We start from the raw sequence: 13,889 nt of genomic DNA on the forward strand, positions 1-13,889 counted from the left end.
CTGGTCTCGATCACAGCGATCCTCCTGCCTCAGCCTCCTGAGTGCTGGGATTACAGGCATGCGCCACCATGCCAGGCCCAGATCTCCATTTTTATGCTGAAGGATGAGGATGAGGTCTAGGTTACCACCAAGCCCAGGCTGTCATCCTTGCAAGGATCAACTTGTACTACCAGGTAGCAGCTTTAAAGAGTTCACGTGCAAGCTTGCTTCTGCCTCCAAAACAGGGACAATGGCACAGAGGGCCCCAAGCCAGAAGTTGCCATGACCATCCCTCCAGGGCCATAGCTTTCTGTGCTCTGTGTCCCCATTTCCTGGAGATGCGACTCAGACCTCCAAAGCTGAGCCCTGCTCATGTCCTTCTCAAGCTCGGAGCGGCCCCAGACACTAGGATCACCCAGACCCAGGCTCAACCCTTCCAACCTGTGCCCTCCACTGTGCTCCTGCAGTGCCCCCTACCTTGCACTCAGTCCTATCTCCGCACAGACTGGGCAGTTCCCCAGAAAAACCTCAGCAGACCACTGCCCCGCAGGGTGCATCTCACTCTTTAGCTCTGGAGCCAGCCTTGCCCCTCTCTTCTGGCCTCTGAGAATCTGTCACCCTCTCCCTGCTGAAGTGACTCCTCGGGCAGGCATCCAGCATGGTGGGGCCAAGTGGTGAGTGCTGAGTGAACCAACTCATCCCCAATTCTGTTTTCTTTTTCATGTCTAAACCTGGAGTTTCTGTTCTTTCTCTTGTTTTACTAATAATCTTTTCAATACAATAATTACTTGGTTAACTACACACATTCCATAAATGGCGACACCTAACACATCATGTGAAAGATTTCTTAGTCCTGTCTGAACCCTGCACAAGAGCACCAGGTTGGCTCAGAATGAGTGTGGAACAGCTATCACATGTGGGACCTGGAAAGCTGACTGAGGAGGAAAGTGGCTGACCCTTTTTGAGGAGCACTAAGATTAAAGGAAGTTTAGGACACAGATATGTAAAGCAGTGCTCATTTCTCTTGGGGCAGTACAGCCCCAGAGCCAGTGCTTTTTCACGCTACCGAAGCACGAGGAAGAAGCCCAGTCCCCCTGCAGAGTGAACCCTGCTACTAATCCAGGCCACACCTTCCTCAAAACCATACCCTCTACAAGGCCACACCCACCAAAGCCACACCCCAGCGGTCACACCTTCCCCAGTTCACACCCAGCACAGACCACACCTCACAGAGGCCACACTTCTCAGGCCACACCCCTCAAATCCACATCTCAGAGGCCATGCTCTCCTCACAGAGGCCACACCCTCTTCACCTGCTGCTGTGGCCAGGCAGGTGTGCCCTGCTGCTCTCTGGGGGCCTTGGTGAGGGGAAGGTCATCACAGGGGACACCCTGGCAGCCATAAGCCCACCTGGGTTGGAGAGCCCAGGCGTTTCCCTGACAAGAATGCAGGGAACCCTCTATGCTTCTAGCCAAACTGTTCCTTGAGCCATTAGTCAGAGTCTCCCCGTCTGTGCACCACCTGCAATGTGCTAGGAGCAAGAATTTTACTGCCACGGGGAGGAGGGCTGCCAGATCAGCACAGATGCAGTCTCCAAGGAAACACATTTTTAAAAGCACATATTGGTCACTGCTTCATCATGTATGCCACACGCTGTGGGCACCCGAGAGTGAGGAGCACGCAGACTGCCCTCCCTGACTAGGCCACTCACAGACATGCTGGCCAAGCCCTGAGCACACTCAGACCCTCCAGTCACAGCAGGGTGTGCCCGTTGTGGCCGGGCTCCAGGGAGCTGCACACAGCTGCAGACGTGGCACTGCACACGTGCTATTCCCCAGCACCAGCCCTCCTGTGCTGGCCTCCCTGGCTGCTCTCCCACCGTGGGTCTGCTTTACCTGACGACTGGCCCATCAGATTTTGAGCTTCTTCGGAGGAGTGTAAAGGCAGCTTTTCTCCTGGAGAGCAAAGAAGAGAGAGGTTTAATGTTTTGCCCTCAAGGAGATAAGCAAGGTCCCTTCAACTAAGGAAGCTCAAAATATGACTGACACAGTGCAGCCGACCGCGTGTCCAGTGTCACCAGCCACAGCCGGCCAGCTCTGCCTCCGTGGGAGGGACCTGCCACCTGTTGCCTCATTCAGCCTGGGCTAGGGCTGGCTCCTGTCACCACTTCCTGTCACTGGAGCGCCTGCTCCTGGGATGACCACGAAGAAGCCTTCACAGGAAGGCCCCCTGGGGTTATGTGTGGGCAGCACAAAGCCCTGCTCTTGAGCAGGGACCCTCGAAGTGCAGAGGTTGCTTCGCAGGTAGGATGTGAAAGGCCAGGTGAGATGAATCAGCCCACAGCAGGACAGACCGACCCCCACCCGGCCATGACCACACAAAGCCCTGTGACAACTGCACCGCTCACTTCACTGTGCAAGGACAGCTCAGAGAAAAGTCCCCAGGTGAGAAGAGAGGAGGTCAGAAAAGGGCAGCTGGGTACGTACCGGGGAAAGCGGGGTTGGTCTGTCCGAGGGGAGGAAAGGGGGTTTGCTGCATGGCCAACTGGTGGAGCTTGGTCAACTGCTGGGGGTAGGAGGGACACGAGAACTAAGAAGGTTATTGTCATTGAGTACAAATCACACCAAATCAAAAATGCAGTAACAGAACTTTGCACAGATAAAGAGGGCCATGCGGACACATGGCAGACGCAGCAGGACTCAAGGACTTGGCCTGGTGGAACCAAGGAGCAGCTGTCAGCAGTGTGGCCTGAACCAGCCACATCTCTCCTCACCAGACTGGCAGGAGGGAGGGTGGTAGGGGCCGTGGGCTAGGGGCTACAGGGGAGGCTGAGGTCCACAGAGAGGGGGTCGGTGGGGGTCCTAGGAGGCTTGCAGGATCCAGAGAGGTTGCTTCCAGCCTCGCCCTAGTTCCAATCCTGCAGCCACTGCTAGGGAGCTTCCTGGTTATGACTTGCAGGGAGTTACTGGGTATGAGGAATGCCAAGGGACTAGGATAGGTTCTCCTCGGGGAGTAGCGCATGGGCTCCATTTCTTAGGTAAAAGCAGAACAGTGAATACAGGGTAAGCGTGGTCAGATTAGGCTACCCCTTGAGAGTAAAAGGGCTGGCGGGGTGCTGGGTGAGGGGCTCTGGGACACAGTGCCCCAGAGTTGGGCCTGGACACTTTTTCCCAGAGCTGGTGGGTGGGGTAACTCTGAGACAGTACACACTGTCTCCCTCTGTCTCACAGGCAGGACACTTAGGGAGCGGAACTGTCGTCCCCACTGAGTGGCTAGCTGTGGACTAGGTCCCTGAATCCTGGAGACTGCCAAAGGCAGTGCCCTACCCAGCTTCCCTGTGAGCTCCTGCAGGCAGGGGTATATGGCTCCAGGTGCAGGGCATCCTCGCCAGGACTTCAGTCCCCAGCAAAGGTGAATTCTCCAGCTCTAGGAGGGTCAGGGGTGGCACTCCCAGCTCTGCTCTGCGGGTGTGATGAGAATGGAGCTCCTGGGCACTGGCTGGCCAGCCCCACTCTTCCCACTTCTGCAAGGGATCCCACGAAGGAGGCTGCCTGCGGCCCCAGGGTCACACCTTGAGACAACTTTATCAGACGGGCTCAAGACTGCAGCAGAGGCTTACAGGGATAGCCTGTCTTCCCTGGCCCACGTCCCTGGCCCCTGGCCCTCTCAGAGGGCTGGTTTCTGCCTTTGCCAGGAAGAGGGCACGAGCCCACAAAGGGACATTGTGAAAGAAGTCCCCTGATTCCCCACCACCTGCCCCTCTGCATTCTTGGATGTTTCCTGAGCCCTGCAGCTCAGCACTGAGCCTGCTGCTCAGGAAACCTGGACTCAGTCAGGATGCCTGAAGCAGCTCAGGTGAGGAACATGGTGCTCTGGGGTCGGCTTCAGCTCCGAGTCCCCTGAGAAGTGGTGTACGGCATAGCCTTGACAGGGACTGCAGGGCTAATACAGGCAGATGAAGCTCAGGGGACTGTCACCACTTCCTGTCACTGGAGCGCCTGCTCCTGGGCTGGCCACGAAGAAGCCTTCACAGGAAGGCCCCCTGGGGGTATGTGTGGGCAGCACAAAGCCCTGCTCTTGAGCAGGGACCCTTGAAAGGCAGAGGTTGCTTTGCAGGTAGGATGTGCAAGGCCAGATGAGATGAATCAGCCCACAGCAGGACACACCGACCCCTGCCTGGCCATGGCCACAAAAAGCCCTGTGACAACTGCACCACTCACTTCACTGTGCAAGGACAGCTCAGAGAAAAGTCCCTAGCTTGTGTCTGTCTGCTCCATGACTCAATACTGTGGCACTTTAGCTATCTGAATGGATATGGTGACCAGAAACCAGTGTCACCAGGACGGCAGCCCAAGTCACAGGGCAGATGACAGGGGAGGGCCTGAGGGGCAACAGGAGTGAGAGGACTGCACTCCTGGACACAAGTATCACAGAGCACCCCGGGCTGCAGCCCTCAAGTGGGCCTTGGCTGCTATGGTGATCAGTGTGTGTGGCAGGCTGGGGAGCCCTGGCAACTGCACACCATCGCACCTGCTACTCCTGCGCACCTGCCAGCACATAATGTGCCCAACCAGGACAGCTCCCTCTGTCCACCCAGTGTCTCTGGAGACCACACAGCCTGCTCTGGCCCAGATGGCAGGAAGCCAGACACACCCCAGTGAAGGGATGAGGCAGCTGGCCCACACCCAGGTGTGCAGAGGGAAGACCTGGTCTCCCAGGCCTCAGCTCCCTCATGAGGACATGGAGTCTGTCTGTGAATACAGCTTGCATAGTGCAGTCCACATGTCAACTAACCCCCAGGGGCCTCCCTCACCCACTGCCACATACCCTGCCATCTTTCCTCCTGCTGGCCACACAGGTAACACCTGCCCACCAGCTTGTTATAGGCAAAACAAGTCCTGACAGAGTTGGCTCCCTTGGCATTCAGACTTTGAAATTCAGAAGCTCAGTAGTTCTGCAACTCTAACCTCCCTTCATGCAATATTTTTTGCCTATTATTTTTTCATTTTATGGTACTGGAAATTAAACTGAGGCCCTTCACCCTGAGCTACATTCCCAGCCTGTTTTTAGTTTGAGACAGGGTCTCACTATGTCCTTAAATTACCCAGGTGGGGCTTGGATTTTTGACCCCTCTGTCTCAGCCTCCAAGGGTGCTGGGATTACAAGCATGTGCCGCAATGCCTGCTCATATTTTTTGCTTTTTATGAAGAAATGGCCACACTAGCAAATCAGTGCCTGGCCCATGGTATACAGTGATGTCACAAATGAAGGATCCTGGGTGGGCATTTGCCTGGTGAGTGGGTAGGCAGAGGTCAGTGGCACTTTCCTTGTTTTGGCTCAGTCCTGCTTTAACTGAGCCACCTTATCTCTTGGGATCTGCATTTCTACGCTTTGCAAAAAGGAGGGGACAACACTAGGTGCTGAGGGGCCTTCTACTCGGAGATATTTCTGCCATTTAAAAAAAATTGTACTTTTGGCTCCAGGGCCTTGAAATCATTGGCAGGGAAAGGAAGGAGGAAAGAGAGAAGGAGGGAAGAAAGGCAGGAGGGAGCGGGGAGGAGAGGGAAGGTAGTGTGCGTGCACACTTGTGTCACATTACCGGTCCTCCTGCAGCTCTTTTCCACTTAGCATCACATCAGAACACAAAACAGACAGTCAAAGTGCCTGTAAGCATGTGTCTCAATGAGCCACTCAACACAGGCATGCAGCTGTCCTGGCCAGGGCACAGGCCTGCTGGGTGGCCCGGGGCTCTCCTGCAAATGCTGCCTTCCGCACAGCTCTCCTGTGGCCAGGGGGCCCCACTTTTCAGAGGCTGGTCCTGCAGCTGCTCCTGTGTACATAGATCTGCTCTCTCCCGTGGTGCCTCAGGAAGCACAATTCTAAGGGTCCAGTGAAGTCAAGTTCATCAAAACTTTCCTTTTTGGTCTGAGTCTCTGTTTTCTCTCTCTCATGTTCTTGATACACTGTATCAGACATTCCTGCCTAGTATTAGCAGGCTGTAAGTGGCACATGCTTCCTGCTTTCCATAATTGGGCTATACTGTTTTATATTAGGAATCCGGTTGAAGCCCTACATGACTGAAATGGGCATATCAGATGGTAGACTGGGTGGGCATAGCCCCTCCCCAATGGCTGCCATGGAGACCTAAGTCCTAGTCTGTGAAGGGCAGGCTCTGCTGAGTTAATGTGCAGCTGAGGTCAGCCCGACCCCAATTAAAATCCTTTCCCCTGGATTATGGCTTCTCACTGGCCTGACGGGTTGCTGGTTCATTGCAACTCAGTCCCAGTACCTGTTTATTCTCTCCAAGCAAGGAAAGCAGTGCCTCCTCCCTTCTACAGCCTTGCTTGGCACCACTGCTGGATGTTTCACACAATATCACTAGATGTCTTCAAAGCATACCCTGCTCACCTTCTCATGCCTGTAATCAGTTAAGTACTGGAAGTCCTTGGCACTTTTGGTCTTTGTTGCCAGAGCAGCATAGATCAGTCCAAGACCCAGTCTTCTCTCCAAGTTGGGTCTCTTTTCTTTGTTCTTATTAGCTTGCACTGTATTGCCTCACAGGAGACTCAGATCTACTGCACGGATTTTCGGTAACGTTCTTGTTCCCTATAATACACAGGATGGGTTTTGCCAATCACAATAATCTGATTTCTGCCCCTCTCCTCGGTCTGCTCTGAGGACCTGGTCACTGCAGGTCTCCCTGCCCATGCAGTTCAGATCCTGGGGTCTGTGGTCTCTACTTGTCCTCAGACTGCACTGTCCCAGTCACTGTGACCTGAGGCTTTGTCTTGCTAATTCTCCATCACTCTCCTCATATGTATCCTGATGATCCCTGATCTATGCTTTTCCACATAGTCCTCCCAGTGCTGGGGACTGAATCAGGGCAAGTGTTATACCACTGAGCCACAGCCATACCTTCCATATACATTTAAAGCAGCATGTTAAATTCCTAAAAACAAAAACAAAAAAATCCTTTTTGGATTTTGATTGAAATTTAATTGCATTTGTGCATCAGTCTGGAAAGGTTTGGCATTTTTACAATTCTTTGTGTTTCTCTCCATGAATGTGATATCTCTTCATTTAGTCTGATCTTTTGGTACTATTTAACTTACAATTAAAGGCAAGTTTTTAAAAAGGTCAGCTTTTTGTTATTGATTTCAAGCCAACTGCTTTGAGATAAGCACATGGCTTATTTGACTTCTGTCTGAAAGACACTGAGATCTGTTCTATGGCCTAGTTTGTGAGTTTGGTAATGTTTTTGGGTCGGATGTCACAATCAATACATGTCAGTTGGATCAAGACCCTCACAGCTGTGGGTAGCCTCTGTATACTGCTCACCTGACCTGTTATTCTCGGATGTCAAATTCTTCCTCAGGTTCCTTTTGGTCAGTATTTTCCACGCATATTTATTTTGATTCTTTTAATTTTGGGGTTCCTTATGCTATAGGTGCCTCTCATAAAAGAAAAAAATTTTCCATGTTTGTGTAGCTAGTTTGTCTATTTGTTTAGGTTTTTAAAAATATAGTCTGAGAGCCTTTCTTTCTTTCTTTCTTTCTTTTTTTTTTGGTGGTACCTAGGATTGAACTCAGGACTTTGCACTTGCCAGACAGATGCAGCACCATTGAGCCATATTCCTAGCCCTTGAGAGACTTTGTTTTTAACTAGAAAAATTTCATTATTTTACTTTGATCATAGTTATCCATATATTTAGATCAGTTCCTGCCATCTTATTTCGTACTTTCTAATAATCCTGCTTTTCTATTTTAAAAAAATTAATTCCTTTTCTTTTGGACTTTTCCCTCTTGACTCATTTTTTCCTTTATATAGCTACAGAAGGTTCTCTCTCTCTCTCTCTCTCTCATACTAGGGATTGAATTCGGGACCTTGGGCTTGCAGAGCAGGCAGTAGAACCACTGAGCTAAATCCTGGCCCCCATTTTCAAATTTTAACACGCACATTTAGGCTTAAAACTCATATCTTTATCCTTTAGTGGAATGATACAATAGCCCCTAAATGTTTAATCACCCTCACTACATCCAACCTCTGTGTGCTATTTTAATGCACTCACTCTCATACTGGATTGAATTCGGGACCTTGGGCTTGCAGAGCAGGCAGTAGAACCACTGAGCTAAATCCTGGCCCCCATTTTCAAATTTTAACACGCACATTTAGGCTTAAAACTCATATCTTTATCCTTTAGTGGAATGATACAATAGCCCCTAAATGTTTAATCACCCTCACTACATCCAACCTCTGTGTGCTATTTTAATGCACTCAGTTTTGTTATGTTGCGCCTGTCAGACAGCATTGAAAGGATTTTACAGACTCTTTTCCACATGTCTACACTTTCTTTGCTCACCATTCCTCCCTGAAATTCCAGCCTTCCTTCTGGGATAATTTTCCTCCTCCAAAGGGAACTCATTATCGTGGGCATGCTGGTTACAGCTGCTTGTCTGCTTTATTTAGGTTCTTTTCTTTTGCTTTTTGAGACAGGATCTTGCTATGCAGTTCAGACTGACGTTGAACTCACTAGTAGCCCAAGCTGGCCTCAGACTTGTGGCAATGCTCCTGCCTTAGCCTCCTGACAGGTGTGCGTCACTATGCCTGGCTTTTATTTAGGTTCTTGGAAGATCCTCCTGGGATACTATTCTGTGCTGACAACCATTTTCTTGTATTTTGCCATGAACTTCTAGCTATGGTTGCTGCTGCTGAGAAGTTAATTAGATTCTTCATGGTTGTGCCTCTGTAATAGTCTTTATTTTCTGCAACTCCTTCTCAGGGTAGATGTTGGTCTTTGGTGTTAGATACTTAGGTTTTGGAATGTCTAAGGTGGGTTTCTTTTTGTTTACCTTGCTTACGGTTAGCTTGGATTTCTAAATGTGAGGACTGGTTCCTCTTAGTAATTTTGGAGCACTCTAAGGGTGCCCCTTAGCTTCCTCTCCATTCTGGTGTCTCCTGTGGTATATTCTTCTCTATCAGCCTCCTTCCAGTTTCCCAGACATTCCTGTGCAAGCAAGTCACACTGTCCAGGGCTGTGAATGCGAAGGTCTGTCCTGCCGCGGCAGCTGGAGGACTGATGCACCAGACCGTGCAGCTGGCTGGCTCCAGGAGCGCTGCGCTTTCCTTTGATCCCAGGGGGAGGGGCAGGGAAGGCTGCTTGGGCAGCTGGTTCTGGGAGCCTCAGGGGCAGCAAGTGGAGCCAGAGGAGGCCTCTCCAGTCCAGGTGGGGAGGCCAGAGGCCCCGAGTCCAGAGGCATGGACTTTGGCTGGGTAGCCACGGACTGAGGTGTTGGCTCTTTCTTCTTTCACTGTCAACAAGAGGGTTGCCCTCAAGCACTTCTCCAAAGGGTCATGGAAGGACACAGTGAATCAGCAAGAGGGCAAGCCCTCCATGGTGAACTGCGCAGAGCCTGCAGCACCCAAATGGCCACTCTCCACAGTGTGACTGTGCTCAGCCTTGGAGGCTCTGTGACCAGTCTGGGGAGGGCACCACAGGTGCAGGGTCTGGCTGTGTACCTCTAGGCTTTCTTTTGCTATGACACATGCCATCTTAATTTCCGCATGACACACCAACAGAGAACAACCTTCCTAGCAGACCCCGGTGCCCATCTAACTCCACATGTCCTCTGTGGCATGTAGGGAGTGCCCGCTTTCCTATTCACTGCCCTTCAGCCCTGCCAAGGGACCTCAAGAGTTTTCACTTCCTCCAGTGTGAAACTGGCCGGCTCAAGTAAAATAGCATGGTGCTCAGATGAGACAGCACAAGCTCAGGTGAGATCACAGATAGCAATATCTCTATGAACATTAAAGTGCTGTTATTTTTACTTTTGCTTGCTTGAAACACCCCCTTTAAATGGTGGGATGCTAAGTAGCACAGAGATTTGGAAACTGTGAAGATTAGTTATAAAGATTCATGGATAGGAGGGAATTTTTGAAGTTCATTAGTGTTAGATCGGGTGGTTTCACCTTATAGCCTGAAGCAGTACGCATTCAGTAGAGACTGCACTGTGAGCTGGGAGCTTTCTCTGTGGCAGTGATATGTGGTCAGTACTCTCTGATATTGGGTAGCAGCAGTGTGCTGCAGTTCCTAATCAGCCCCGAGATCATAAAGAGAAAGCCAACACTGTACATTGTGCTGTCTTGCTAAGCCAGGTCAGGGTGAAATGCTGAATACGTTTTTAACTTAGGGTTATTAGGGTGTGACCCCACTGTAAGCTGAGGATGTGTGTGATTTCCTTCAGAGAAAAGTATTTCCTTCCTGTGCAACTGCACTGCTCTCAGGAAAGCAGCAGAGACACAGGGTGCAGGGATGCTGAATCTGCACAGGTTCTGTGCCCTGTCATCTGCTCCTGAGACCTAGAACTTAGTACTCTTTCACTTCTTGCTTCTGAACAGCAGACCTCACCCTGGAAAGATGCCAAGGTGCGTGCCCACTCCAAGGCTGCTGGTGGCTGTCCCAGGGAATGTGACCCGACTGTGATGGGTACTGCCCAGACCTTCCCACCATCCAGCAGCGTTTCATGCTTCTTCACAGCACCTGAGCCCCAAGAGCTCAAGGAGTGTCCAGGGGACCTGGGTGAAGCACTGCAGGTAGGTAGCAAGGAGGGCTCTCAACAGGCCAATTTGTAGACACTGCTTAAGACTGTGTACAGGAAATGCACACACTAGAGTCACTTAGATCTAAAGAACACATCTCTTATGGGTCTGCACAGAAAATCAGCTGCTAAATGACAGTAGCCAGACACTTCGGTTGAAATAACTTTGTATACAATTATGTTATAGCATAAAATAATTAACATTCTAAGAAACTGTATTCTAAGAAATTGAAGCTTTTAAATCCCTAATAAATACTAAGCTCAGATAAAGACTGTCTCTGGGCTGATAGCTACATCAGTAAACAATCACTTTATTGTTTTTTTTTTTTAATGTGGATTATTCTAGGGATTGCCCAGATCCTCAATTTTATGTGTCTGAAAGGAAGACACTTTTGGAAGTCCCCACTCTACTGACAAATATCCCACTACTGCTGTAGGACAGAGTGACTGCCCTAGGAAGCTACTTCATGATATGACCGAAGTCCCAGTCTGGTTCCTGCTGCTTTAACAGAGCCATACATGAGGCAAGCTGTAAGGAGGCCCAAGTTTTAGGTTGAGAGGCTGGTAGGTTAGATATGTGGTGAGGGTCTTGAATGCTGCACTCACATGAAGGAAGGGACAGAGGGGGGCAGCTCCCCAAAGCCTCGTTTGTAGGCACACTGGTCCCACTTAAGAATGGAGCCCCCGCAACCTAATCACCCACAGAGCCCTTCATCATTCGGTTTCAATGTAGGAGTCTCAGAAGGACAGACATCCAAACCGCGGGTTATCTAGGATCTGACCACACACAAGTGGCAATGACTTGTCAATCATGTCACTAATCTGAGCAAAGAACCTGTAAACTATCCATCAAAAGGGACACTGAGACAGTCTCATGGAAAAGAGCAAAACACCTAATGGATAAATAGCAACCAACCAAACCAACCCAAACCTCTTGCTCTCAGGCGGCCTGCACTGCAGCCTCTGCAACTCAAACCAGAAACCCACTATCAGCACAAGTGCCTGCACCTCCGGAGAGCCAGTGAGTGCTTTGGGATCTGTGGTCACAGGAAGCCCACAAGCATTTGCCAAATGGTCCCTGCAGGTCTGCAGGTCCCACTTTTGAAGCCACTATTTGGGTAAAGACAGGCAGGCCTAACCTTCACCCGTCAGTGCCCTTCAGCAGGACCAAACTCTGCTGTTCAAGTGTGTAAGGACATCACCACATTCAAGTAGCCAGGCTCTGGAACCTGTCTGTGCCTAGGACAGCCCTGCCCAGCATGCCACAAAGACGGGCCATCCTGCAAGCCAGGCCCTGGCCCACCTACCACCACCCTTCCCATCCTCAGTGCCCCATCCTTCCTGACACAAGCACTGCTAGCTCCTAGCAGCTGAGTGAAGCCTCCCAGGGTACTCTGGCTGGAGAACCATGGCAGATTCCCACAGCTTGCCTCCTGCACAACCCAGGCTGATGTGTCTACAGCCTGAGAATGGATCCTGTGGGTTCAGAATTACTGCAGGACTGGCCAAGGTCTAAAACCAGGAGCCATTAACCATGGCCTCTCGTGTGACTGTGGGTGGAAGAGACTTTCTTTATCTCTGTTATTTGATGTTGGTGTTATTGCTATATTAAAGGGAAAAAACAATGGTATTTATTTTCCATGCAAAAGAAAAATTTCCTGCAATGACAGAGAATTGAATTCCTATTTCAAATACTTAGTGTTGGTTAATTCTTGATCATACTTCATCCAGGTGAACATCTCCTTCCTGCCTGTCTCAAGAGCAAACAATCAGTGGGGCTTGGCAGCTAGCAGGCATGGCGGGGCCTCCCTGGGCACTGGTGTCTACTATCTCAGGATACAGAACAGATGCAGTGTAGGGCCCTGCAAGAGAGCTGCCAGGCATGGCAAACCCTCACAGTGGCTTTCAAAGGAAGGCATCTCAGGACCAACTGGCAGCATGAAGCAGCTTCCCTACCTGGCCGACTTGCTCTCCTGTCCTCTCTCCCTAACTCCTTTCTCAGCCAACTGGAACAGACTCCACCTCCTCACATCTCTAATTCCCTCTCAAGAGTGACCTTCTCCTCATGCCCTTCTGCCATGCCTCACCCCTTGGACCCCTAGTAACCCGAGTGCCTCCTACTGTCCCCCTGGATCACAAGGAGCGGAGCACAAGGAGCGATTACATGAGGCTCAGGAGTCAGGCAGGGATCCTCCTCCTGATGAGTCCTTTAGGATGAGGTCATCATCCCCCAGCACAAATCCCGTACTCAGATCCCGGTCACAGGCAGCATGACAGGGCCAGCTCCCATGGCCCTGGAAGAAACCCAGGATGCCTGTGTCCCCATGTAGCATCTCACTAGCTCTGGAAGGACAGTGGGGCTGGCTGGCTGGCAGCACTTTCTTCTCTGCAAAAGGCTCTCTGTGCTTCAACATGGGCACTGAGGGGGAGTAAGGCTTCCCAAGTACTGAGATGCCCTTCTCAAGCAGCCTCGGGAGGCCTAACTTCTCAGGGACACATGTGCCTCCAGGGATAGTGCCATCTGCCATGAGCCTATGGCCCATGGGTCAGAGGGAGGTCCTGACTACAACAGACCATCAAAATAATTTGACATCAGGCCAAGTCCTCAACACAAGCAGAGTTAGTGCTAAAAGGTTAAGAGGTTATCATGGTCATATGGATACGACACAGGTCAGAACACCGAGAAAACGGATTAATATTATTATGTAATATTAATATTAGTAGCAATTAAACAGCAGCATGCAGGTAGGTACACAATAATAAGAGAAGAGTGGAAAGGACATAAAGTGAAAACTCACATCCGGGTGGGGGATGGCGTACTGTCCCTGGATCGTGTAGGCCTAGGGAGAGAGAGAGAGACCTTCAGCTCACAATACCGTGGGGCCTTGGCTTTTCACCTACTGGTGACCCTCGCCTGCATGACAAGGACACTCTGATGCCACCTCTCTCTCCCCCACACGTGCTTGTCCACCTGCCCCGCTTGCTTAGGACAAAGGGTGAATCCTTCCAGGGTGGAGGCCGAGAGGCTACCAGGTTAGTGAGCCCCAGGAGCCACACCCTGCCTCTGAGCTCTGGCAGGCTGAGTGCCAGGCCAGTGGGAGGAGGGGACTGGGCCAGGCCTCCACGCTCCCAACTTTCACTGTCTCAGCTTTCATGAAAGACCTAACAGTGATCTGTTTGAATTCCAGAAAGAGGCCCAATGACTGTTAATTGGTCACCAGAGTAAACACTTCAGGAAAATCTTTACTCCAAGACAGCCAAACAGAAAAATAAAGCTTTAATACGTGACCCAAACCAGCTTTGCAAAAGCCAGAT

General features: G+C 50.7%; 1 protein-coding gene across 15 annotated transcripts in view; it reads right to left on the reverse strand.

The window, feature by feature from the left end:
* Pcbp3 (poly(rC) binding protein 3) overlaps positions 1-13,889 on the reverse strand; it is a 215,199-nt gene that overhangs the window by 6,741 nt on the left and 194,569 nt on the right. For 9 of the 15 annotated variants that reach the window (XM_033768025.1, XM_033768021.1, XM_033768013.1 and 6 more), the window contains 3 exons: positions 13,373-13,414; positions 2,466-2,544; positions 1,875-1,934 (listed from right to left, as the gene is read on the reverse strand). In XM_033768025.1, the coding sequence (XP_033623916.1) occupies positions 1,875-1,934; positions 2,466-2,544; positions 13,373-13,414 (181 nt within the window). The remainder of the gene's footprint in view (positions 1-1,874; positions 1,935-2,465; positions 2,545-13,372; positions 13,415-13,889) is intronic. The other 6 variants (XM_033768022.1, XM_033768018.1, XM_033768026.1 and 3 more) reach the window with 3 other exon arrangements.

Source organism: Fukomys damarensis, unplaced genomic scaffold (genome assembly GCF_012274545.1).
Source record: "Fukomys damarensis isolate Sample0158 unplaced genomic scaffold, DMR_v1.0_HiC HiC_scaffold_24, whole genome shotgun sequence".
Taxonomy (NCBI): domain Eukaryota; kingdom Metazoa; phylum Chordata; class Mammalia; order Rodentia; family Bathyergidae; genus Fukomys; species Fukomys damarensis.